This window comes from Lissotriton helveticus, chromosome 1_1, assembly GCF_964261635.1.
Source record: "Lissotriton helveticus chromosome 1_1, aLisHel1.1, whole genome shotgun sequence".
Classification (NCBI taxonomy): Eukaryota; Metazoa; Chordata; class Amphibia; order Caudata; family Salamandridae; genus Lissotriton; species Lissotriton helveticus.
Genome location: NC_136057.1, coordinates 1,456,369,933 through 1,456,396,948, shown reverse-complemented (window position 1 = coordinate 1,456,396,948; position 27,016 = coordinate 1,456,369,933). Strand labels below are relative to the sequence as shown.

At 44.2% G+C, this 27,016-nt stretch overlaps 1 protein-coding gene across 7 annotated transcripts in view; it reads right to left on the bottom strand.

Moving 5' to 3' along the window:
- FMNL3 (formin like 3) overlaps window positions 1-27,016 on the bottom strand; it is a 419,538-nt gene that overhangs the window by 207,073 nt on the left and 185,449 nt on the right. For all 7 annotated transcript variants that reach the window (XR_013610360.1, XM_078685970.1, XM_078685960.1 and 4 more), the window contains exons 2-4: window positions 12,433-12,516; window positions 11,310-11,390; window positions 5,966-6,042 (exon numbers count right to left, since the gene is read on the bottom strand). Coding sequence is in view for 6 of the 7 variants with exons in the window: in XM_078685970.1 (XP_078542096.1) it covers window positions 5,966-6,042; window positions 11,310-11,390; window positions 12,433-12,516 (242 nt within the window). In the remaining variant the exon portion in view is untranslated. The remainder of the gene's footprint in view (window positions 1-5,965; window positions 6,043-11,309; window positions 11,391-12,432; window positions 12,517-27,016) is intronic.

Below are 27,016 nucleotides of genomic sequence, written 5' to 3'. Positions count from 1 at the left end.
CCTCAGATTAAGTGACTTCCGATTGGGGGTGAGGTGGAGGGCTGTAAAATGGTCAATGATTGTGGGATTTCAGGCGGGAAGGGTTCTGTAAACTGTTCGCTGCTGAAGTGATTTACATCTCACAGAGTGTTTCATTTGATGAAACATAAATACCTGTGTTTTTCTTATGAACCCTTTGACAGTGCTGCTGAAGCCAGAGCTGCCAAATACCGATCCTGCCTAGTCTTGATTCTACCTCCTTCCTGCCTTACATTTCCACCATCCTAGTTTTTCGTCGGTTTGTCAATGTTACAGGTTCTTTTTTCATCTCTGCTTTCTCCCTTTGTCAATATGTTCCAATCTTTCTCCTCCTCCTTCTTTCTCCCTTTTTTCCTGCTTTTTTTTCTCTCCCGCTCCGAGTCAAAGTCTGATGATCAAAAAGAAGTCCTGGGCCAAACCACCAATTAAGTAGTGACCGCGGTGGTCTCCGAGTGAGGCTGCTTACTGGTCACACATGATGTGATTTCAGTCTCAGGGAAGAGCTGTGTAAATATGGCCTCACGTGAAGCGATTCAGGGATGAGGGTTTTAGCACACGTGTCGCTTATGTGGGTGATTTTATGCTGGGGGAGGGGGGGGTCTGTAAACTTGATTTGGGGCTGAGGGTTTCGGTAAACGATCCAGGGATTTAGACTCGGTGCTTCTCTGAGCTTGTCACTGGGGTGATTGTGTTTGGGGTTTCTGTGAGCTGAGCTCACGTGAAGGGATTTGGAAGCTGGGGGCTTCTGTCAGGCTAGTCGCGGGTGTGAGTGCAGACAGGGGGTTTCTGGAAGCTGGTCACGGCTGATGCGATTCCACACATGACTCAATCTCGGCAGAAACACTGGGCAGAGCTTTGTTTCCCTCTGGAGGCACAGAGCGGCTCATTTCCTGTCTGCTCCCCGACTCCCGCCCCCTCTCCCTTTCCTGTCTCGGAGCTGCTGCTATTTTGGGGGTTTCGATGCATTTAGGAGCACAGATTCGGGACGGTAAATGGGCGCCCTCGCGAGGGTGCGCAGGAGGCCGCAGTGAGTGGGGCCGCAGTACCACCGTAAGGAGGCAGAGTGCGCAAAAGAGTCCCACCCCCATATGCAACATGACGAGGTCCCACAACTGGGCGAGTCCATTAACAGTACACAAGGCAGCGAGTTAAGAGACTCCCTCGTGTAGGGTACCGAGGAGAGGACACGGCAGCCCCGAGAAGCAGAAGAGCGGACGAGAACTCGGAACACTGGGCCGAGACAAGAGCGGGAGTGCGGACGCAGTGACACCGAGAACCCTAGGGCGGTGCGTGCGTGACACGCTTAACATTACTCTCCACACACAATTGTCAGTTGAGAGGAATCATCCCTTAAATACAAGCAAAATATACCACCCGCAGACCTCACTGAGACCACCCGCCGAGAAAACCTTCCTGCCCTCTAAAAATGTTCATCTCTGCTGAAATCAAAAAGACCCTACTCATCCACTCTCCTTAGACCAAAAAGGCTGAAAGGTATGATCACTGGGTACCCCAAATACAGGGCAGACTGGCACCTGTAATGCGAATTTAGGGAAGAAGAAGGGAGCCCATAATACAGAGTGGAGGGCCTCTGAGTAACGGACTGAGGGCTGGGACACCACCCCACAGTCCCTCCCAGGACAGGGTCATTAACCCCTTCAGCTGTGCGGTAAACAAAAGAACAGGGCGGGCCGTGACGAACCCCAGCCGTCATCAGCACATGAGCACCGTGGAGCGTGACGGCTGGGGTTCGTCATCAGCATGGAAGGGGTTAAAACTCCACAAGGTTTACACTGACCCAGGCGGTGATGACTGTCACAGACACAGAGTCTCCTAGGGCGTGTGGGCTGTCAAGTGCCAGGTTAGCAGGCTGACGACGAAGCACTCTCTCTTTAAACAGGACGCAGAAAGTGCAGCCAGGGCCGGACGCAGCGAGAAAGGAAGCATCGCAGTTCCTGTTGCCGCCATTTCCTGGTCACAGGGCAGGTGCACACCGTGGGAGTCTAAGACGCCCTCAAATACAGCACTGGCGCACAACTCCCAGCCGCCTTTCCGTCCCTTCCTAAAGCCATGCTCATCGGTCAGCAGAGACACCCTTATTTATTTGCAGAGTTTTATATAGCGGGGGCTAGACCCGGAGGTATCAGAGCGCTTTACATGAGGATCAGCGAGTTACATGGTACAAAATTACATCAGTTACACAGAGTCAAGCATAAACATAGGAGAAAAACAGTGATAACAGAATGACATGAGTTATTAGCGCATGGCATAGCCAGGACACACGTCTAATGGGGAATGGAAGGTAGAGGGGGAAAGGAATGATGAAAGTGTCAGGCACACCAGCAAGGGGAAAGAACTTCAGGGGGAAAAAGCAGTCAAGTGAGAGACAGACAAACCAGCTGGGGACCAACGATCTAAAACATCCTATGTATAGGTGAAAGTAAACTAAGAGAGGGGTGTGGGAGACCTAAGGGAGGGGGGGTAGACTAGAGAAAAGGGTCATTCAGGGAAACTAGGAGTCCAGCAGCAATGAGGAACGGACGAAACCGCCAAGATGGAGGCCCTCGGGAGCCTACAGCATAATCACAAAATGGAGGGATATGCACAAATCAATTTTAAAAAAACGATAAAAGTAGCTGACTCAATGGCTCCACGCAGGGCTGGAAAAGGGAGGCGGCCAAAGGATCACAGACATAGGAGGCGGGGAGAGAAGGAAAAAACAGAACGGGGATCGGATGAAGAACTATGTCCAATGTCCGGCTGGGTAGGTGACGGCCGAGGGGATGAACCAGAGTCAAACTCCTTTATAGCGGCCTAAATGGCTTGATTCAGTCCTCACAGCATGTCAGGATCAATGCCCAATGGCCTTCCTGGAAACTGGGAATAGACATGGAATCACTGAAACGCATCAGAAGTGTTCAATGGAGTTTGCTGACCACAAGGCATGGGAGGCAACTTTAGCTGGTGTCCCCATAGTGCTTTGGAAATAGTGCCCACATGGTCAGGGGCGTAGTAGACTCTAAAATTCTGGGGTGGACAAGGACAACCTTGTGAACTTTCCAGTGACCCTATACAAATCACCGCCCATTAAACAAATACAATTGCATACTTTCGAAGTGAAATATTTAGAAAAGCAGGCATGTTGTCACAGTTTGCATGTATGCTTTATTGTTATTTACATTCTTATAGTAATCAGACCAAATGTTAAAAAAAACATGTATATTAATCTTGCATCTTCATGTACCAAGCAAGCAAAGGTCGCTGACTAAGGGTGGGGCGTCATGTTTGCAAGTGCATTATGGTTTGAAAAGTACCTGCTGCTGCATTCCTGGTCTCCAGCAATTTTCAGGCAACAATAAAAATGTGAAGATAACTTCGGTGAATAATGTTCTTTATTGAGAGAGATCGGAGGTCTGTCTTGTGGAAGTTTTGACTCTTGATAAGGTAGCCACAGTGGGGTATTATGCCTGCTGCAAAGTACGTTTACCACGCAGATCACAAAATGCATATCATGTAAATAGGTCAGTGAGTTACTGCTTTTGTCTGAAAGATTATTTTTGTATTTGCAGTTTATAAGTTAGAATCCTAACATTGAACAGCGAGCTATTAACCGTCATCAAAGAGCTGCATGAAAACTGCAAGGTATAGATTAGTACGTTATGATTTTTCCCCAGTCTTTCCTTATCCTAATGTTGGAAAATGGGTTCATTAGGATAGAAATCAATTCTGATTATTAAAGAGAACCCCCCAACCATGGTGTTATGTTTTAAATTATGAGTTTGTGCTTCTTTAGTGTTGCAAAGCCATCCTGTGCCCTGGGCACTCTCCAACATTTTGCTGACTGGTACTGGTGGTACCTGACTCTGACTGACCCTGGCCTCTGCCTGAACAGGCACAGGGCTAGGGCTATTCTGAAAGGAACACTTAAAGATATTGTGAAAACACCTACATACACTAGGGTGCACTATGGGTTAGGGTGCCCCCATCATTGGCATGCCCTCTCCTATAAGGCCCTAGTACATAATAGGGCAGGGAGATTAGAACTACCTTTAAGACCCTAGAATATATTAGGACATGGCAGTTTAGAGGCCAGCAGCCCTTTCTGCGTTTGCATGTTCACATGAGCCCCAAAGTCAGCAGACAAGCCCCTGGTGCTTCCAGTATGCACCTGTTGGGGCTGGCTGATGGACACCCAGCGTGTATGCCAACTCTAGACCAACCACCGACTCAGAGATATGCAAAGTCTGATTCTAACTCGCAGAAAAGACAAAGCAGAAGCGATGTGGACTCACAAGCTTAAAATACTCACACCTTCCTAATTACACTCATATAGACAGAAGGGGCCAAATTTGTTGAAAGTTGTCAGCTTGGTAAAAAAAAAAAAAATTATGCATTTCCCAAATAAAATTGCTAGTCACTTGGAGATTAAGTTGTATACCTCATAAATTAGGATAAAAAGAATCCAGGACTCAATCTGGAAATTGATTCAAGGTTCACAGGCTGAGTTGCTATTTGAAGATTGACTTAAACTGTGAAGCTTTTCACAAGCTAGGGTTCAGTATCATTCCTGAATCCCCTATCCGTTGTGGGTCAGTGAGGGAGGGGATTGCATCAGTAGCAGCTGCTGGATTCAAGTAGATTTTGCACATGTATGAACTCTCAAACGCTATAAGCACAGAAGCGAAAAAGAAGTTAACGAAAGAAGAGAAACACTACATAACACTCCAGTCAGACCAGTTTTCCCCAATAGGGCTGCAGAAATTGATTAGTTTAAAGGCAGAGCAAAGAAAAAAAGATCATTTGTAATGTTAGGCATATTTACAGAAAATGGTCCTTGATCCATTACATTTATCTAGCATCGAATGATGGGCAAATGTAATCTGCCGTAACAATAGCTTACAGGGTGCTATATCCTGGAAATGAAACCAGAGGGCTGAGTCATGGATCGGATGAGCACTGCAACGCGCAGCTAGGTATTGAGAGCTGCAGTCAGCATGAGGCAGAAAATATAGGATTTCCAAAGAGCGAGGCATCACAAAGGATTACTTCCCCAGTATGATCTGCCTAAATTGGTGACACCAAGCAATTGCCTTCTAAAATCTGAATACACACACACACCACATTCCAAGGAATCACTTGCCTCCTACAATCTTCATAGGGAAGTAACATCAAGAGATCACCCACTGTCTAGAATATAGGTACATCCAATTCATATAATCCCAACATTCAATAACCTATGTACTTCAAGCGCACTAACAGATAAAACAACCTTGTTTACTATATGTACAACCGTCATCACAAAGAAGAACTTCAATTTCTACAATATACATACATCAGGAACCGCCTGCGATCATTCCACCTTTTGTAATGTACTTACACCAGACACCCCAAAAGCATCACCCCTTATTTCTACAACCAGAATCTATTATGTCATATAAAGTGATTAGCACGTGGAAGGACATGTATCGAAGTGCTTCACAGTAGCTGGAGCTACAGGAAACAGAGTGTGGGGTAGAGGGAAGAGTGGAATATGGAGAAGAGGAGACAGAGAGTTCATGGGTTCAGAGAGAGGAGGACTGGGCGCTGAGGCAGAGAGCGCCAGCAGGTGAAGACCGGGATAAGGAGAGAGAAAGAGTGAGTGCAAATTGAGCAGAGTGAAAAGTGTGAGAGGAAGGTATAGGACTAAAAAGAATGAGGAAAAGAGGCTGCATAGAAAGAGACAGAGAATAACAGTCTGGAGGCAAAGACAGGAGAGACTGAGCACATGAGCCAAAAGTTGCAGTTTATTAAGAGAAAGCTGGATAGAGAACGACCAATAAGACAGAGCAGGCTCACTGATTGGAAACACATATCAAGGGTGCTTTGTTCAGTAAACCAAGAGTTGGTCATTACAAGGTGTAAACTGAGCGACAAGGAAGGCAAAGACAGGAGCGGGGTAGGCACTCACCCAATGTGATTGGTCCGCAAAGAGATTTCCAATTCCCGGAGCACTTTTGTAGATTCCTGTACTCTTCGCCGAAATTTCTGTTCACAATTAAAAGATTCTATCAGTATCCTGACCAGATTTCTGCGATCAGTTAAAGCAAGACTTTAGCTTAAAGACTTTAGTAGTTATAAGAAACCATCCCATTAACCCCAACACTACGCTATGCAGAGATGCTGCCCTAGAAACCAATCCAAAGTCAAATTAAAATGACCTTAGGAACTGCTTAAAGGTTATCGCTTCCACAGGCAAACATATGTTTTTTCCTGCGGTGTTCTCCTGATTAACAAAACTTTATTTACAGCTCCCAACTGTAAAATTGCACTTTTTGCTACCCAATTCTGGGGGCAACAGAAGAGACCCAGCCGCTCCTTATGGAGACAGCGGCCCCCAAGGAACTCTGCCGGACCCTCTCTGACAGATACTCAATTCTTGGTACTCATCTTCACTGTACACTTTTCTTCATATTTAATAAAGCAATAAATAGAAGACTTAACCCGAGCAAGTTTATACATGTCCGTGCAGGTCCATCTGCTGCATGATTTCTTTTCCGAAGCACAAGTTAAAGTTGATGAATACTTAGCAGTATACCAGCTCTCAAAATAACCTGGCGTCATAGAACCCCCAATTGCTCTATGGAAGTCTGAAAATCCTCCATGAGTACAGTGGCAAGTTCTAGTACACTTTGCCCAAGAACAAATGGTCTTGCAAGATCGATGTTTTATAGAATTTGACAATGAGACTCCAGCTGGCAGATCCAGCACCCCAATTTCAGCTCCTAAACTCTCGCAGACTCACTGTTCTCGCAGCCTTAAACCATGGGTCTGTACACTGCAGTGATAGGACACATATTCAGCCATCACAAGTCACAGACTCACTGTGCTTTTGACCTTCTTCTCGAGACTCCTAAAAGGTGCAGAACAGATTATCTGAATTCTTCGCAGAGCGTGTCATTTCTCTGGCCCCACCTTGAAGTTCTACTATGCACTTGTGCATAACTGAGATATCGTGCACACGAGGCACTAATCCCATGTGTCACTAATGGAAGGCCAGAGATTCCAACTGGTTTGAAGAAGAAAAAAAAAAGTTTTGTTTTGGGGTCTGTCTAAACAATGTATAATGGTACACCACTACTTTCTTTGAAACTCAAACTTCTACGAACTGGTGTGAAAAGATTTTTCACAAAATAATGAGGGTTTGGAAGGGCTGCAGGAACAAGTTAAGTCATCAAGGAGATCATTTTTTGGCCAGGAGTAGAAATTCACCTACTAATCATATTCCCAGCAAGAGTGATAATCTGAAGTACATCAAAATACATTAAAGAGAGCGGGGCACCACTATGGTAATGTTTCTTACCTATACTTTTTGTTCTTTATTGTGGGCAGCTTCATCAATAATGTACATTAGAGTATTCCTGTGAGTTCAGTAAACTGGCCACATTTTAGAAATAATATTTAAAACCAAAATAGAATTTAAATTAAAAAAAACATGTTTTTCTTTAACAAGAACCTTCAAGCAAAGCCTAGTAATTTGGTGGTGACCTCGAAGACCACCAAGCTTGCTGCAATCACAACCCCATGAACCAGCCCCGCTCCTCACTTTTAAGTCTAGCTCCCTCCTTGAGAAACCATTATAGCTCCGATACAAGGCGACTGGGCTGATCGCTTATGGTTGATGAAGATACCCATAATGGAGAGCTTCAATTACAGTGAAAAAAACTGGACCTTCTCCATAATGGGATCGTCATCAAAATTATGACAGTAAGAAGGAGTAACAAGCAGTACCCTTTAGGGAAGAGGCTGCGGGCAATAAAAAAGAGCAAATGGCCTAACTTGTTCCTGGGTGCGGCTTACCATGCCTGACAGTATGCTTTGACATCAGAGTCTGTGCAGCAATGTAAAAGGAAATTGTAAACCGCTCTTCTACCAGCAATACAACAGGTTTTCAAACAGAAATTTTCTGGACAGAGACGCAATTGCGGTTTTCCCCTTAGAACAGTGAATTTTAGGTTTTGCCTACAGGTGGAAGTTAGTATTCTAATAAAATAAAATAAATCCGAAACTGTGCATTTGGTTATGATCTCTTTAAACACAAGAGACCTAAAGTGGCTTAAGACTCGGAGTTGTTTTAAAGTCACTGCATCTATGGTTTGGTTGAAATAATACCTTAACATCTGTATAACATTCACAGTATGCAAGGATGATTCTGGTGGGCCAGTCAGATTAGCAACAGCTAAAGGCGAAGGAGCAGCCAACTTTGCATGGATACCTACAATTACTTTAGGGATGTGAGAGGGATGAGAGTCTAAGAAAAACAATCTCGAAGGCTCCTCAACACAGAAAGGCTGAATTTTGCTAACCCTCCATACCAAGGTTAAGGCTACAGAAATGGTCCCTTTCCACAACATGTGTTTGAAGGCTAAAATGGGTTTGGATTTTGAAGGCAAGCATGTTAATTTTGTGACAACAACGTTAAAGGGCCTATCCACCAACACGGCCGAAAAAGTACGGACAGAGATCTGCACCTGTATGCTTTTTCTGACTTTATGGTATTCACAGTTCTTTCCAAGCATACGCACGGAAAGCTGCACTAGGTATAGGTACTCTTGGAAAGGTCAGGAATAGGATCCCCTGTGCAAAAGCACATTGTTTGAATATTTATCTGCATGGATTTTTTTTTTTTGCCATGGGGAAACGCCCTTCTCATAAACCCCTTGAAAATATGGGAATGATTCACATTCTTTTAAAAAAATCTGAACAGGGGTTTACACCTGCCCATAGTTGGACTAAAATCCTATATTTTCATGGTAGAAAGGAGAATAAGAGGGGTTTGTGAATGCAACTAGACGTACGAGCTTGTGTGCACTCACAAACGTCCATGGGTAGTAGCTATGCTTTGGAACTCCCAACATCCCACCCCTTGAGTGGAATTTATGTGTGTGGAGACCTCCATACTTGGTGCGGAGACCTGCACACGCAAGCAAATGGGCTCACACCTGCCAGGAATCTCTATGTGAAATCTTGGAAGGCTCTGTTAACATAGCCCTAAATTGTCAAGAAGGCGTTGGTCTCCTAACTGGGTATGATATTAAAAAGACCTTTAAAGATGGAAGTGATCTTTTTGTAGGCTGTAACGATAAACACATGAACAAAGATTAATATAGGACGTCTGATGTTGGAAGATGCAGATGAGTCGGTAGCGCTGCTTCTGTTACACACCAATGGGACAGTATCCTTCCTATGCCTATACACAGCATATGCAGAACCTCTTTCCCTTGAGGGGGTAGCACTTCTGTATGGATTGACTCTTCACCTTTCAGGATACCCACACATTACGTACTGGAGAGCTTCACTTCTAAGATTAAACTCTAGAACATCATGCTGTCGTTGGATATGCTCCACTGTAGCCTGGAAAAGAGCGCCTGTCTGCCTGTGAACAGTGCGATAACTGTATATGGTTTGAGTACCACCGCTGGTGGAGCCAGATGGAGACAGTTCTCTTCGTGGGTGCTCTTCGGAGCGGATGAACACTCCACATGCAATTATTCGGGAAATCCCGATGCAAAGTCGAAACTGTGGAGAACAAATTGATTTTAAAAAACACGTCTTGTAGATCGGATTGGCAGGGTCTACATTAAAAAAATACAAGGATTCATCCTGAAACCAATCTACTAAGCACCTCCTGTGGTGTTCTGTTCTTATGGAAGGTAAATAAGAGAAGACAGCAATACATGATTTAGAGCCCAGCACCTTCGTATCTGTACTTTACTGGAAGGGGGGTGCAATTGTGTCCCCATTGAGTTATGACGCAACACATCATACTTCCATTAGTACATAGTTGACAGCCTATTCAGAGGAATGCTTTAAGAGCAGGGTGGACTGTGGCAAGTCAAATAAACCTCCATGAAATCTTCTCTGCTGGTGATCAGCACTCTTGTACAGTCCTCTCAGGCAGAAGGGATCCTCTCTATGTCGGGATGTACGGGAGTTGATGGTTACACCCTTATATACTGTCAGCTTAAGAAAGATTCAGCTTTGTGTTAGGATAATCCTGTTCTCGGGGCAGACTTAAGGCTCGATTGTAGGTCTTTGTACTGATAAGTTAGCGACCCATGCAATACTTCAGGGGCTTAATTTGGGAAGGCCAGGCTGTCACAACAACATAACCATCCCGGAAGTCCGATGTTCAGAGTCTATCATCTTTATTGATGGAGCTGATGACCCTCATGGCTAAAGCGCTGTGGGCAAATACCTTTTTCATAATGTAGCACATCGGTTTAGAATTTGTATCCAGGACACTAATGGTGGTATTTAGGGTGTGTAATAAGATACTCATCTTGTGATAAAAATCAAACTAGTCAGCAGAATTCTTATCCCTAAAAAAGAGTGGATCTTCAGGAGCAGATTAATATTCTGTTCCGGTCTCTGCAGGCACACACACGTAGAAAGTTGCATCATTATAAACATACTATATTTAGGTGTGTGGTAGGTTCCAGAGTATCAACTATTATGGAGGCAGAGACTGGAGTTGATAAAACTGGAATATTGAGCAGCTGCACCGAATTCCTGGTCAGCCCTGCTAATTGTCACTGACAGATGGAAAAGGATTGGACGGCCAGTATCCTACATCAGCAGGTCTCCACTCAATCTGATGCAGACGATAAATTGACACTTGTGGGCAAGAAATGGCTAGAATAAGTGGGCGTCTTGGGGCAGATGTTCGAGGTAGCTGGAGCACGTACATTTCAGTAGGGTTCTAAGTGGCAATGGAAACTCCATACATGAATGCCTATGATAAACGACTACCTGTGGGGAGAACTTCTGTACGGAGTCCTTGGATTTCAGGATATACTAGAGCTGGTAGAGTGAGAACAGACACCGGAGCAGGTGAAGCGAGGTTAGGCAGTTGGGGCAGGCGGTGTAAAGTAAGGCACTGGGAAAGGAGACATGATGTCAGACACTACAGTGTTAGGCCCTGGTGCTTATTGTTATAGACTAACCTGTGCATTAATATCTCTAGTCATCCCACCACTCCATTCTTTTTGGAGCTTGAGTAGATCTTCCGGTCATAATCTAATTTTGCATGGCCTCAGCAGTGAGTGAAATAGGGAATCCATGCAGGGGATAATACAGTCCATTCAGAAGGTAATGATGTTGTTCTGTTGGACACACAAAGTGCTGTGAAAACTGCCAAATATTACAGAAACCCTATTCCAATACCTGAAAAGACAGAATAATGCTTATATATCCTGAATGCCTTACTTTACAAGCATCGAGAAAATAAAATTACTACTCCCTTCAGCACTCACCTTCCTTGTGACTCCTGGGTCCAAGAAGCTCTGCAGTTTCTGGATATACGTGTGTGGAGGATTCTTTGCCTGAAATCGTTCCTGACAGAGAAAACAAAATATTGTAAAATCCAACAGGCATGGGGCCAGGTGGGCAGGACATTTCAGAATGCCGTTCTCCCCAAAGACCGGTCCAAACACTAACTTCAAAGGAAGGAATACCCGATGGAGAGAGAGAACTAACCACCAAAAACTTTGTATCTCCTTCGCTCCTCTGTGCCCTTTGAGCTTCATCTCTATATCTGAAACTCTTCCACGCCTATGCTTTCTTAACCCGAAGTCCACCACCCAACTGTTCCAGAATCTGTGTGATAAAGCCCAAACTTGTAGCAATCACCTTTCTCAATAAGAGTACTGTATAATCTTGCTCCGTTACCAACCACATGTGACCTGGCCTGTGCTCTATAAACCCAGACAATTACCAACCACCTACTAGGCCATTGCCTGGCCAATATAACACTGACATTTATCAACCACGCATTCAAGAGCCTGGTTGTATACCACCACAACCTTCAACACTCACTTCTTAGTGTTGACATTACTTCTGATTGCTGCCGATTGCTTATTCCATGGATGTTTTCTCTCCTGCCTTTACCAAGCATTAATTCCAGTTCTTTTGTACTATAACCTCTTATATATTACAAGTGACCACCCCAGAACCTCCATCTGCCCTGTATCCAATTACCTCCACTAATCAGCCCCCTGGGTTTCTATAATCCCGGACCACCAGCAATGAGTGGCCATAGTGTTCATGCAATCCATAACCTCTTCTGTTTCTAATCGTAGAGTCGCTATACCTTATCACCATTTGACAGCTGTAGGCTTACTATAACCTAGACACTCTGTTCCTATATTCGTCCTCCCATAATATCTGATCTCATCCAGCCAGTAGCCCCGGGGCTCTTGACCATGCCTTCTGCTGGTAGTCTACCCCCTTGTTTCAATAACCTCTAATCTTTTACAGCTGTCTGCTCTGTACTATAATACCCATTATCTCTACTACTAATAAATGAAATGAAAAGGGATGTCAGGCTTCTGCCAGCAGGCCTCTGGGGCTCCTAGCCAAAGTTTCATTGTAATGTACCTGATCGCATATCAAGTCCCACTTCTTCTCATTGTCGTATTGTCGAAGCAGCCTGGCCTTGTCAGGAGGAAGATTCATAGAGCTCTAAGGAAAAAAAGAAAAGAAAAAAGTAAGAATAAATAATTTCATTGTTCCTCACTTAAAGCCCTGGTTTACCATTATATATGGCTCATCTCGGACACATTACTTGCTCACTCTCACATGTACACCTCAAAACAACACACCACAGTCTCCCACAGATATCCCAGGCTGTTTCTTAGATACCTATATCCTCTTTTCACCCATACTGTAGGTTCTCCCTTATACACACATTGCTCTTCCACCCCATATAAATAAAGAAGATAAAATGGACTCTCAAGCCCCAAGATACAGTCTGGTTTAAAGCACTCTGGGCCTGAAGTGCTCAGATACGCCTATAAACTGTTTTGTCTCCTGCAAGAAAAAATATAAATGGCCCTAGGATCTCATAAACCCCTAAGATCCCGAAAACAATTGAAGATCTGTCAACAGCACCTTGATCCCTTAGCTAGGGATATGGGGCGAGAGTTAATAGTTCAACACCTAAAGATTACTACTCCTCTATGGAGCACAGGGGATCCCAAAGAGGAAAACAAGGCACTCCGCACATTTCACCACCTTAACAAATGGAGACACTCTGAAACCTGCCAACAAAAGTGTTTATTAGAAGTCGACGTACCGGAGTGGGATGAATATTGAACAAAGAAGCAATTCCCAAAGACTTGCCCAGGGGTGAGGTACAGGGAGCCAGCCATGAGAGACATCATCTTCCTTTACATGTGCCAGCAGTTTCTCCGAGAGAAAATCACTCCGAGTTATGCTTGTGTTTGGAAGGGGAGGGGGCTCATTTACATATTTTTTCAGCAACCTCTCCTGTATGCTAGCACCACTCGTCTTTTATGGTTTATCTCGTGCCAGTTTACCTCCACACAAACCTATGACAGATGCACGCTGCTCATCAGTTGCATCAATGATGTGTATGCATTATGGATGAGCCCTGAGGCCCATTGAGGGACATTTATTGTACTACAATGTCTGGCATAATTCTTTATATAGAACTTTCCATACCCCATGTAAGGCCTAAAGTAACACAGTTTGAAAACCACCATTGATATTCATTAGGAGTAATGAATTAATTCTTCTCCAAGAAAGGCAGATGTGTAACCTAACACGACACTGTAAGATCAGTTAAGGACATTAACGACTCTACCCGCATCGGTGGTGGAGCAGTCCATTGGTGGTAAGGACAATCTACAAAGCTGTATTAAACATGGAGTCTAATCAGGAGCAGGATGTGAGCAGCACACTGTTAAGCCACCAAAGCTATTGAATGGATTTTACTCAGGCGTGTTAGATGGGCAGTCCAATGGAGGCAAAGTCACACCACCAGGGCATTCGATAAGGCCTCTCTAGGAGCGACACATGAGCAACCCTTTGGTGGTTTAGGACAGCAGTACTTTTATTGGCAATCCTGGGCAACTGCTCTCCACTGTATCCAGTACGCCTGAAGGCATTGTTAAGAGGCCCAGAATTTGAATAAAGTGACTTTCCAGGAGCGCTGGAAGGCTCATCATAAGAGACATCACTAAAAAAAACAGTGAATCATAGATGGAATCAATTGTTCTCTGGTAACAGAGCACCAAAGAAACCTGCAGCACATCTCTACAGCACCGTAATAGGAGTGTGTCTGGATGTGGTATCCTCTTCAGAGTTTTGCGACTACATCTCTTGATTGTTCAGACTTTACGTAACAAGCCAGACAGTATCCAATTTTGACCCGGGATATCCACGAGATACATTTATGTGAGAACTCTACAGAGGACTCATTGACATAATCAGTTGTTAGTCTGAAAATTCTGGCAGGGATCTGGCGCTTGTTGACCAGCCTTTAAAGAAATCATGAGATTTACCAACTGCCCTGTACCTCTGAAAGGAGTTTACCACATGTGCTTGACTGGCATAGAACTAAGCATCAAGTATGCCGCAAAGATTTTAATATATGCTACTTAGTTCTGGAAACAGCAGAAGAATACAGTATCAGACTGATTTAAAAGGATATACCATACAGAACATGGGCAATATTGAGCAACAATGGAGTGAGTGGTTATTTATACATTGCCTCTCCAGATCCAAATTGCACAGCTCCATTGCTTACAGTTAAGGCCCTTTCATGGCAGGCATTGGCAGTCCTGTATCAGGTTGGGCTGTCACTACAACCCTAGCCAAATGGCTCTGGTTATTTAGTTTTTGGGTTAATTCTATTACTTGCATACTACTTTCCAGTACAAAGTATTAAGAGTTAGAAATGTGTGGTAGATGTTTTCCTAATAATTGGCAAGCATATTTTGCTACAGGGGCTAGCAAGATTGTTACATTAGAGGAAACACCGCATGGAGGACTTTTGATAAACAAACAGAATTTTAGATCGGTTTATCCAATGTTTGCTTTAAGGGAGGAATACTGCTGGGAAAAGCTGAGCAATGGCTAGAAAACTACAACCTGAAGGTCTGAGGTAGAGGGCAAAAAATGCATTCTAGACCATGAAAATCTAAATTTACCAAAACCTTTATTGGCATCGAATGGGACACCAAGATTGAATTCAAAATTCAAACCATGCATTAGGGACCTTCAGAATAATTGTCAAGTTTCTGGGTGACATGAAGTGACGGCCAATAATAATTGGGAATAATTCTTTACTAAACATTCAGACGGTCCACTGGTAAGAGAAGGTCTAATTTTATTAGATTTTGTCTAGATCAAAATATGTTACCACACTAGACTTTGCTACCAAAAAATTACTTTTGGATTAAATCATTTGTACTGAGCTTGAACACATGTTGCAAATCAAATGTTTCCCACTTTGGCATACACACAGTAAGTATCTTGGGAGTCATAGCTACTAGCTTTACCAGTGAAAACGAGATTTAGATAATAATTCAGCCTTTACCCTCATATTACCACACAAATGGCCCAAAAAGGACTAACAGGGAAGAAAGGGTAGAGCAGAGAGACAACATTGGAAAAATTAAGAAATATTGTCACAAAGTTAAACACATTCAACCTGCTAAACAACCCCCTAGCCCTCATGAGAGAGTATCGCTGGTCGATAGATAGGCCCTCAGCCCAACTGGATTGACAAATATAATCTCAGCAAAAGAATCTTATCAACTGCAGTGTAGAATCACCCAGAATCCGCCACAGCCAAGTAGTTAAAAGATGCCCTAGCTGAGTGCAGCTATATGAACCCATGTTTTCGCCTTTATAGTCCACTCAGTTTTGCTGCAAAGGCTATTAAGACTACAACGTTCTTCTCTAGTAGCCCTCTCCTTCCTTCCATGAGGCCTTTCTTCCTCAATTGTGTCTCCACGCTCCAATCAGAAAGAGAAGGAGTCTGTTCTTCTAGAACACAGTGGCTTTCTTCATAGTCTGTAGTATGATTGGAGGGCTACACACTGTTTAGGAACTGAGGATTTAGATAAACTGTGTGTAGCCCTCCAATCATACTACAGATTGACCTGGTGAGAGCAAAATCCATGACAAGAAGTAATATTTCCACTTATTGACATGTCCACATAACCTATGATTGAGGATCCCAAAAGATCTATTTCTACTACTGATGTGTGTTTCCAACAGAAGTAAGACGGATTATATGGTTGACAAATCTCAGCTTTTGAGGTGAGATTTCCACTCTCACGACCACATTACTGAAGGGTCCTCGTCACAAGCTTAATTCTGTAGTAAATTAATGTTGGCCTATTTACATCAATCCACCTGTTCCATCGAACTGTGCCATTTGTCGTTCATGGAATCTGCTTAATGGAGAGGGAAGACGGCTTCCGTAGTGCAGGTAGGAGCCAACTACAAGCTCATGTCGTGTGAATGGAGAATTGCCTTTGCCCTGTAGGCTAATTTTGAACAGAGGACCCACCAGAAGCATCAGCCGTCCATTATGCAGTGTTTAAGACCGCATATATGGAAGCAATAACGTGGATAAGTATGGAGTGGTCACACAAAACCCGCACTTGAAAATAAGAGTTCATGTTGAACTCAATCCCTCTTTTACTGAAACCAGTGCAGGAACTTCCTGACCAAGGTAATACAGCTCGCCTTATGAAGCCCCAAAAGCCATGTGGACAGCGGCCGTCTGGGTAAGTTGCAAACGATGAATGAGATCACTTGGCAAGCTTGCCCACAATGTGCTACAGTCTTCTGGCCGGGAGTCTATGCTCGTACCAGGGACCACTGAAGGGACAGTCACCATTACCATGGCTGGACACGTCTCAATTGAGGTATTTTTGGGGGGAAACGTGTTTACAACAACCCTAACTTGAGGGACAGACGACCTGAGACATGACCTCCAAATGTTGACTTTATTCGAAGTGTGAAAATGTTGGTAGAAAGCACGCACACCTGGAGCAGGGCACTGGCAGTGAAGGGGACGCCTGTGGTCCGGGCCCTTTTGGTTCGTTTTTAAAGCTCTCCCGCTGCCACATTCTTGTGGCAGTGCTGTATACAACAGGTTTCCTGTTACTCAATTCAATGGTGCTTATTATATCAAGCCGGCCGCGATGAAAGACCAACTAAACTCGTGGAACTGAAGCCGGCAGCTGGCCGGCCGTGCACAGAAGAGACTTCGAGTCCTGAGGTATATTGTGCCTTTTCAAACTGCACAGACGCCAGAGGCGAACTCCCTTCCCCCGCAGTATCTTTTCTAGCCAGGGGAAGAGCACCAAAAGGTCTGCTCCTGATTAAGTAAAATGTGATTGGGTCACTGCACACGTGTGCAGGACATACAGTTTAGCCGGCCTTTTATCCGAAATGCTGCAGCTACTGTAATCTGCAAGCGGGAATGCAAAATGTCACTGCTGGATTTAACAAATTAACTCTGTCAACCGGTGCCAAGCAACTGAATGTCAGAGAGCCCAGTTTATAATAAATCCACCAAAAAGCCCCGGTTCCCTGACATCACACAGTACTGGGTGTCTGCACGTATTTCCGAGGAAGGAGGCACACTAAAGTTAAGAGCCGATTGGCACAAATGTGAAAGGTCACGCGTGTTAAATAACGGCCATCATTGCAGTGGTGGTTTACATGCCTTCACGTGGACTCTATGTCCGAGGATCAAACAGTCCATGCACAACACCGCAGTCTACTGCTTCATGAGATTATTCTGGATCACATCTGGTGGAAACCCTGGCCCCAAGCTCTCAGCTTTTGCCCGGTTTGTAAAACTCCCCTTTATAGCGCGGTTTACGGAGGGTCGGAGGCTTCTGTATGAAGCGCCTACTCAGGAATTGAAGAAAGACAATAAGAGGTGTCGAAGACTCGCCTGTTGCATCGGCCTTACTAGTGAAATATCTGAAGAATGTTATTAGAAATAAAATACCCTTCTTTCCTGTACGTTCCACTTTCTGTTGATCATCAGCCATTTTGCTAAAAAAAAAAAATCCAGGTTAAAGGACTGTACGTTACTTCCTATATAGATTACACATATTTACAGGTTGCTGGTTACCTTGGATTCAAGTTCAAAAGAACCTTAGGAACTTCAATCAATTGAGAAAGTGATAATTGTAAGCGCAGTTCTCAAACAGCATATATAAGAGCGTTGATGGCTTTATCGCTCTGTTTACAGAAGCAGTTGCTGGTAGCAGATTCCCAACAGACCATATTTTAGGGCCTTACTTAGAGTTTGTCAGGCAGGATAATCCATCACAAACATGGTGGAGGTCCCATCCACCATAATACACAAACATTGTAGCTTATGGCACTTTTAACTCGGCAGACAGGATAACCTTGTTTGGAATATTCCATCCACCAAACTCCAAATCAGACCCCTGGGCATGATTAGGAGTATGGCGCACAAGGTACTCCATCGCAACGGAGGAGCATCCTATCTGCCAAACGCCCGATCTGCCCACCCTATTTTGAGTAAACTGGACTGCCAGTACTGTTGGGGCACACATTCCTTCCACTTTGACAGCCAGAAGGAGAACCGGCTGACGGTAGTGAGCTAACCGACCTTCCGCCTTGTTTAAAGTCAGTGTAAAAAATGTTTTTTTTTTTACTGTGTCATAGGCAGGAATATCTTGGCAGTGAGGGACAGTAAAATGTTTTTAAACTAACCTCAGATTATGGGAGAAGACTCCCATTGTATTGGGGCTATTAGTTCTTTCTTTTCCAACAACAAACACCTGCTTTGAGACTTTGTTTTTGGAAAGTAAAAACTTCTACAAGTTTAGTGTGTATGTCCGCCACCAATAATGGGCGCACACCAAACTTTTAAATAGCTTTGTATAAACCACCATGGCAGCAATTCATACAAACACAGAATCCACTGACCAAAATGATAAAATGTTTGCTTTCTATTAGGAGATATTATTGGGCTACTCAGCTGTCTGCCATTAACCACTCGGTGTACTCCCCGGGTCCAGATCCAGCTTTTGAAATGGACAGACTCCAACTGCCGGGTGGAGACTTTAATAGAGTGCTTTACTCTAGGTCGGCTGGGCTTCACTTTACGGGACCGACTAGGATTGCGGTTAGTGTGTGGCGCGCTGCGAATGTGAGCATGGGATGGGATGATCGAGTTACGCTGGCGACTCCGCTTTATGCATCTGAGCGTCTGGGATGTCTTTGGACAACGAAGGGGTTTGACCGCTGGGACACGATTGGAATCTGTAGAGTGGGTGACGTGTGGGTGAATGGAGCGGTGAAGTCCTTCGAGGCCCTTCGAAATGACTATGACCTGAATGATAGGGAATTTTTTAGATATCTACAGGTCCGTCACGCCCTTACTTCTGTTCTGACTTCTGGTGCCGCCATCCCCGAGTCCTCCTCCCTTGAGGATCGTGTCCTGGATGGTCATCTCCCTGATAGCACTATCTCCTTGATCTATAAGAAGCTGATTAACAATCGCACAGACTTGCTCGTTCGACTTAGAGAGGCATGGGTCGGAGACGGGCTGGAGTTGGATGACGAGGATTGGCAGTCGGCTCTATCTTCTCCGAAAGAGGTCGCCATTCCGGCCCGTCTCCGTCTGGTTCAGCTCAAGATCTTCCACCGGGTGTATGTCACTGGTCCTCGTTTGGTTGCGATGGGTTTTTCCCCGGATGGACTATGCAAGCGTGGGTGTGGGATGAGTGCTACGTTTATTCACATTATTTGGGAGTGTCCGAGGGTGGCTGCTTATTGGACTGAGGTGCTTGCGGTGATGGCTGATGTGACTGGAATTGCCTTGGTGCCGGAGGCCCGGAGATGCTTGTTGAATGTGTAGGAACCCACCGACTATACGGCGGCCCAGACCAGATGGGCGACCCTGGGGTATATGGTTGCGAAGCGGGACATAGCACAACTTTGGGGCTCGCACAGGCCCCCCACTGTGTCTGTGTGGGAAGAAAACATGGACTGGTCTATGTTCCGCGAAAAGACTGTGTACACAGCTAGGGGCAGACCTAGGGCATGGACGAAGATCTGGTGTCAGTGGAACGCCTATTGCGGAGACATTTGTACTCCTCCCCTGGTAGAGACCCCTGATGTTCCCTTGTCACCCTAGGTTGGCGTTCCTGAAAGTTCGTATACTGTCCTTTGGCTTTATTGACCTCCCCGCTGTCCCCCCGCCTGGACTCATCCTACTGATTGTAACGTATTCCTGATTAGTGGGTTTCCCCCCCCCTCTAGGGCTGACTCTGTGTGTTACTCCTTCGCCTTGTTTTCGGTGTTTGTTACTTTTGGTTGTGATTTAAAATAAGAAAATTGTCCTATCCTGTTCCATATTATGGGCGGCATTTTGTATCCGGTCCGTGCCAGACCGCCGGGGTGGAGACCACTGTTTTATACCACATTATGCTCTGATTTTTAGCGGCCAGCCCGTGCGGTTGTAGGCCCATATCTGTAAACATAATTTTGTTGCTCAATAAAAGTTTTTAACCCAAAAAAAAAAATGTTTGCTTTCTTTGTGAATCGAAAATGGTGTACTTCTAAAGTCAGCATAGTGAACACAATATGATAAGCACTATTTCAACTTAGGAGAACCTCCTGGAAAGCAAATGCAATAAAGAACATTGAAGCAATTCCTCAAAGTCAATTTTCATACTATGATTTAAAACTCAGTCGGGTTTGGTGTGGCAGGTCAAGCAAAATAAATTGTAAAATACCAGACAGAGAATATATTTCTATTTTTCTCCATGAGTAGGATTTTGTTTTTTCCCCACGGGTTAGGTCTTGGACACAAGTTTCTATTCATGACTGCTGTTAGGACTTGCAATGGTGGGAAGATAAACTTTTGGAGTTGGAACACCATGGCGCCCAGTCAAGAGTGAAATGCTGCTGAAACAGAAGTTGGCAGTGCCTGCAGGCAGACATACCCATCAACCATGCTCAGCTGATGTGCTGGAAGATGGCTCTGGATAGATCGAAGCACTCTAGCCAGCATGAGGGAGCCGATACAGCTTGTAAGAAGGGATCCTCCTTAGCAGCACCTCTAGAGGTCAGAAACCACAGGTCCTAACGGGTCCCATTTCTACCATAATGGTGAAAGTAAGGATATATGCTCTGCCCACACCTATAAGAGATAATACCAGCAAAGATTTCAGCCAATCTCCAAGATCACCAGTCCGCATGAGGCTGTGCATGCGGGACCGCCATCTTATGATCCTCTATTTAAACATGTCACTTTGGCATTTGTGCTTTACTATTGATCTGGGCTGGTAGTCTTGTTCCTGCTCATTCAGGGCCTGGAGCTTTGCTTGCAGACTCGTATAGGTGTGAGCATCGTCTTTCTCTATTGAATAAGAGTTTTTTTAGTAAACTATAAAGAAATGACTTTTTCCTTTGGCTTTAGGACATTTTAAAGCATTTAATTACAGGGTTTGGTCTTGTGGGGACATGATGTTCTCAGGCTTCGTCTTGGAACTTTCGGGCCAGGTTAGTTTTGGGCTTCTTGCAGTGGTGGGACTGGGCTAAATTTTTAGCAAAGCTCTGCGTTTCTGAACTAAGGTCAGCATTACCGTTTTGCACTTGATTGGCTCTTTGTGCTCCAGATTCCCATTACTTCTTGGCTTGCCTGAGACTCTGTTAAGGCAAAATGTCAGTTTCAGTGCGCCCTGATGGTAGGAATTCTGCTGTTAGTCACACAGTTTGTTTTCTTCTGTGACAGCGTGAGGTTATGGTGGTTGACCATCTTGCTTCCACTTCCCTTTTGGTCACTCTTTGAGGGTGCGGGCGCTGGAGAAAGTGGGTGGGACTCCCATGAAGTACAACTATAACTATTCGGAAAGTCCAGGTTTATTGCTCTGCCTGGCTAGACGTAGAATGGTCATAAACTAGGAGCTGTTGGCACAGCTGATGCAAGCTTCACTGTAGAGAATCGAGCTGGCAGGCTAAGGCATTATTCCTGGGGTGGTCGAAATCTTGTCGTGACTGAGCTCTGTGGTGGTCCGAACAAATCCATGTCCTTGAAACCCCTTTGTTTGCATAAACTGAGAATCCATGCAAACCTTCTGAGAAATGCAAGTGAGATATTGCAAAAAGCAAACTCAATCAAACAATAATAGTTACCAAAATCAAGTGTATATAACCCCCTACACTGCATTAAAATAGAACAATACGGAAAAAAATGTACAAAGATTAAGAAAATCTGTCCAATTGTCCAGGAGATATTAACGTTAAACAAAATGTTCACACTACGGAACTCAACCACTGGATGTTATTCAATGGGAAAAGGTAAAAATCCTCCAATATATGACTTCTGCAGGACAAACGGAAGCACAGATGTTGGAGCTTGGGCAGCTCAAGTGACGCACCTACAGACAGCGTTCTCTGAGGAAGAATCTGTCAAACCAGACAAAAAGGAGGTGGTGTCTGATATAGCAAGTCTGAAATCTAATCTTCACATTAACGGCTTCATGGTCACCTTTGCAGGCACTGCCAAGACGGACAGAACCAGCCAGGTAAAGGTGTCTTTCGAAAGCTATGGGCTGAGACAAGACGGCAGGGGTTCAAGTCTACTCCCAGTTATTTCTCCTTTTAAGAAGAACCTGGATCTTTCATGGGTTGATCAGGCACACGTAATGAACTTTGACAGTTCTGGCGACATAAGGTTACAAGACTACTGTCATTGAGGGTGATGCTGGCTATTTTTAGTGACAATGGAAAAGCTCTGATTAGGACAAGATACTCAGGTGAAATCACGTTTACTAAATAGGACCTGCTGGGCTCTCCTGGTCTTCTAGACAAAGTCTGCACAAGGCTACAATTTAACCACAGCAGTAGAAGTACAGCCCAACTTTAAAAAGGTAAATGCAGCAAAGACTGTTCCTGTGTTACTCTTAAGAACCGGTCCTTTCAAACCTAGGTAAGTTCAAGACGGCTGTAGCAGAGCCCCCACTAGCTGGGGTAGAGTCGTCTAATTCGCAAATGCCTCTCCTGCAGAGCAAGACCTCTCCTGGACACCAATCCAACTCTATGCACGTCAAAGGGATTCCACAAATCTATGAAGAACAAGCCTCAATGACTCCGGTATTTAATGAGAAAATACTGTGTAACAGCGCCCATTGGATAAAAAAGAAAGGAAAGTGTTAGTATTGGCCCATACCTTGTCAACCGGTTTCTGATAAATCTCAGGAAATCTCTTCCCATTGAATTTTTATTTTTACAGGACACCTTCGATGGGGAATAAGAAAGGTAAGTCACGAGGTGCTTTCTACATAACCCACAGCTCTTACTCAGAAGAGGCTCAGATTAACTATTTAACTATTCTAGTTTCATATTTTTCCCCCCAAATGAGAGGGGAAACGGCCATTACAACGCGGCCGTTTCCACAAATACATTAACCACGCATGCATTACAACGCATGCGTGGTTAACACGAAAGCCTTTACCACGCATACCTTTACTACGAGGTGTGTAGTAAAGGCATATGTGGTAAAGGTTCAAAATAAACATGGGGGGCTTGGGGGGGTCTCCCCCCCAAATAAAAACCTCACCTGAAATCGTCGTTGTTTAAGAGGAAACGGAAAGAAACTTCCGTTTCTTCTTAACGACGTACGACGTCACCACGCATGAATTAGAGGAAAAAGTTATGCGTTGATAAACCATTCCGTTGTAACGCATGCGTGGTAAAGGCATGCGTTGCAACGGAATTCGTTGTAAGAACATATAACCAAATGAGAGTATTAAAATCAGACATGAGACTTGGGAGTTTTGACCCAAAACCTATAAACAATCAGGTTTGCATATTATCAGCTACCACTAGCCCAGAGATCCTACTCTACTGGGCCCATTTCACTGTGGGAGAGGAGCAGCTACAGGAATGTATTTTGCATCAACTTAAGTGGCACAACCGACAACATGAGACATTTTTGGCTATAGGCAGGGCCACTGGAATTATGCAGTGGGGGGGACTAAATTATACGGCAGTGTCGACTAAATTATGCAGCAAGAAAAATAATGTTGAGTAATGGGGCACAATTTGCGATTATATTTCATTGTTGTATCATTTTCACACTTGTTAGCACTGTCTGGGCCGAGACTCCACCTCAAATCAAATCAAATCAAATAAGCTTTATTCGATTATCACAAGAGAATCATAAAAGCGTACATTACATACAAGTCTTTTAAAAAAGTATGAATTTCAAAAAACAGGAGAGTTACATTTTTCCATAAAAACAATAAAATACAATAAATATTTGTGCAAATCCATAAGTCCCATCGTAACAAATTCCTAAGTTAATGATTTTCTGAATTTTAGCAACAGTTTCAGAAATTTTTCCATGGTACTTATCACGTTCCTATTCTCCAGTTGTTGTAGACGGTCAAAAGCATCTTTACAAGACCGTAGACCCCAAGTCCTCAATAATGGTCTCAGTAGGGATTTTCTAGGGACTAGATAAAATTTACAAAACAATATAAAATGAATATTGGATTGGGGTGAAATGTCATCGCATGGGCAAGGGAGCAAATTTCGGGACCAGTCATTGCAGGAGGGAAAAGTAATAAGCCGAAAAAAGGAGCCCAATCTGAGTCTGGAAAGGAGCATTCTTGAGAAGCAGGTAATGTCTGTGGAGAGGTATAATTGTAGACCCTGGGACAACGTAATCCTTTGGAAATCCAGGACAGTTTTATGGAGTTTTTGGGTAGACCATCTTTTTGCCTCTAGATGATCCATTAGGAGCTTTCTCAAAGCTTTCCGGGTGATATGCTCCAAGCTCAGAGGGTCAGTGAAATACTTTGGGCAACCAATTTCAAAGCAGAACCTTTTAACATATGACAACCATTTTATATGTTTAGCCCCATCTAGTTTTTGGCTGTCAGCAATTATTTCTCGGTTAAAAGCTGTCTCTGTGGTGGTCCAAATCTTGTGCCATAGGAGAAGGGGCTCAATCTTAATTACGTCAGAGATAAACGGTAGCCCCAACTCAATATGGATCATATAAGTAGAAGTTGACTTCGGGGTCCCCAGCAAGTATCTTAAGAACTGGTTTTCAACTTTCTGGATGGATGTTATAGTATCAATTCCCCAGAGTCCAGCCCCGTAAATTGCCGTAGCTACACATTTTGCTTTGTAGATGGGAATAAGCTGCTTGACAGGTCTCCCCCCTATTTTGCTAGCAAAGTCTCTTAAAACCCCGGTCGCTCTGGTAAAAGCAAGCGTCCTGGATTTTACAGCAGACTGCCAGGTCACCTTTCTGTGAAAATAGATACCCAAGTAAGGGAATTGTTCTACGGTATCTATTTTTTGTCCTTCAATAGATATTGGGCATCGGATTTTTTTGGTGCCCTTACTGCAAGCCAGGGAATAGGTTTTACCGATGTTTACTTTCAGACCCTTTTCTTGCATAAAGTGGGTACATTTCATTACGGCCCTTTGCAGCCCCAACCTTGTCTGCGACAATATAGCCGCATCATCGGCATATAACAAGATTGGGACAGCATGCCCCTCCACCTTAGGGTAATCACATTCAGCCATCCGCATATGATCACCAACAGCGTTTATGTAAAGGGAAAAGAGCAAGGGGGCTAATATGCACCCCTGCCTCACACCTCTAGCAATGGTGAATCTAGGGGAACATTCCCCTCTCTGTCCATACCTCACCCTTGCCCCCGCGTCTCTATACAAATCCATGATAAAACTAAGAATAGATGAATTCAACCCCAGTTGCTTAAGAACACTCCATAACTGGTCATGGTCGACACAGTCGAATGCAGAGCTCAGGTCTATAAATGTAACAAAGAGGTCACCTTTTTTTGCCTCCACGTATTTTGACATTAGGAAGTATAAGTTCAGACTCTGTTCGACTGTGCCCCTACCAGTTCGAAAGCCATACTGAAATCTGGAAAGTAGATCCGTCTCCTCTATCCAGCTTTGAATACGTTTTAAAATGATGCGTCCCGCAACTTTCATTAGCGCATCAAGCAAGGAAATGGGACGGTAACAAGAGGGTACCTGCCTATCTCCTTTTTTGTATATGGGTACCACAATGGCCTCTGTCCAAGTTGGAATTTGACCATGAGTATTTGCACAGTTCAAGGCAGAAGTTAATAGCGGGGCCCAAAAGTCTATTTCGGCCTTGAAGACATCCACCGGAATGGCGTCCGGGCCGGGGGCCTTGCCAGAAGGGCTCTCTCTAATGGCGAGAGTAACCTCCTCACACAGAAAAACAATATTAGGAGATCGCTCTCTAAGGCCCATTGTGGTAGTATTGGGAGAAGGAGTAGGATCTACTGGAGATATAACAAAGACTAGGTTTGCTATACAATTGTTGGAAATATGCAGCCCAAGTTTCTCCATCAATTGCCTGATCTAAACTCCTCTCGGGCATTTTGACCAACGGAAGAGGGGCTTTAACAAATTTCCAAAAAGCAGAAGAGTCACGGCTTTCACTAGTTGACAACAGTGTCTGCCAAGCTTCCGCTTTCAAAAAAATGTTCCTGCTTTTTATGGCAAGGCGATACCGAACTCTAGCCTTCCGAATCTCCAATGGAGACTTTGGGGTAGATTGTAAGGCTTTCTTCAGGATTTTTAAAGCTCGCGTGCAGTCTTTATCAAACCATCCTCTTGAAGTAAATTGGTCTGACTTGAACTGACGAGTAAGTAGCTTTTTTAGGCTTTCTTGGATTTTTAAAAATGCTTGAAGAATTTTTTGGGGGTGTTCAGTCGGGGATAGACAAACGTGCACTTCGTCCCACCTCAGCTGTAGGAGTTTCTTAAGGAGGCTTGCGGGATCGATTTTTTCCCATTTTAGGGTATAGCCATTTGTCGCCCCTAATGTGATTGGTTGCTCATAAGTTATGGGTTGAATGTGATGACGAGTAGTGGAAGATGGTAAAAGAATAGAAAGAGCTAAGGGGTAATGGTCACCATATAGGTGATCAAGTGTATCCCAAGAGGATATCAAGGAAGCATGTGATTCGGAAAAAATTACAAAATCGATGGTGGAATTTGTACCTCTTCCATGGTAGGAAGGTTTAAAAGGTTTCCGGGGGGAACATAAATCGTTTGCAAAAGCTAAATTAAAATATGCTAAGAAGTTATTTAATGCCTCCCCTGTTTTAGAATGCATAAAGTGGTT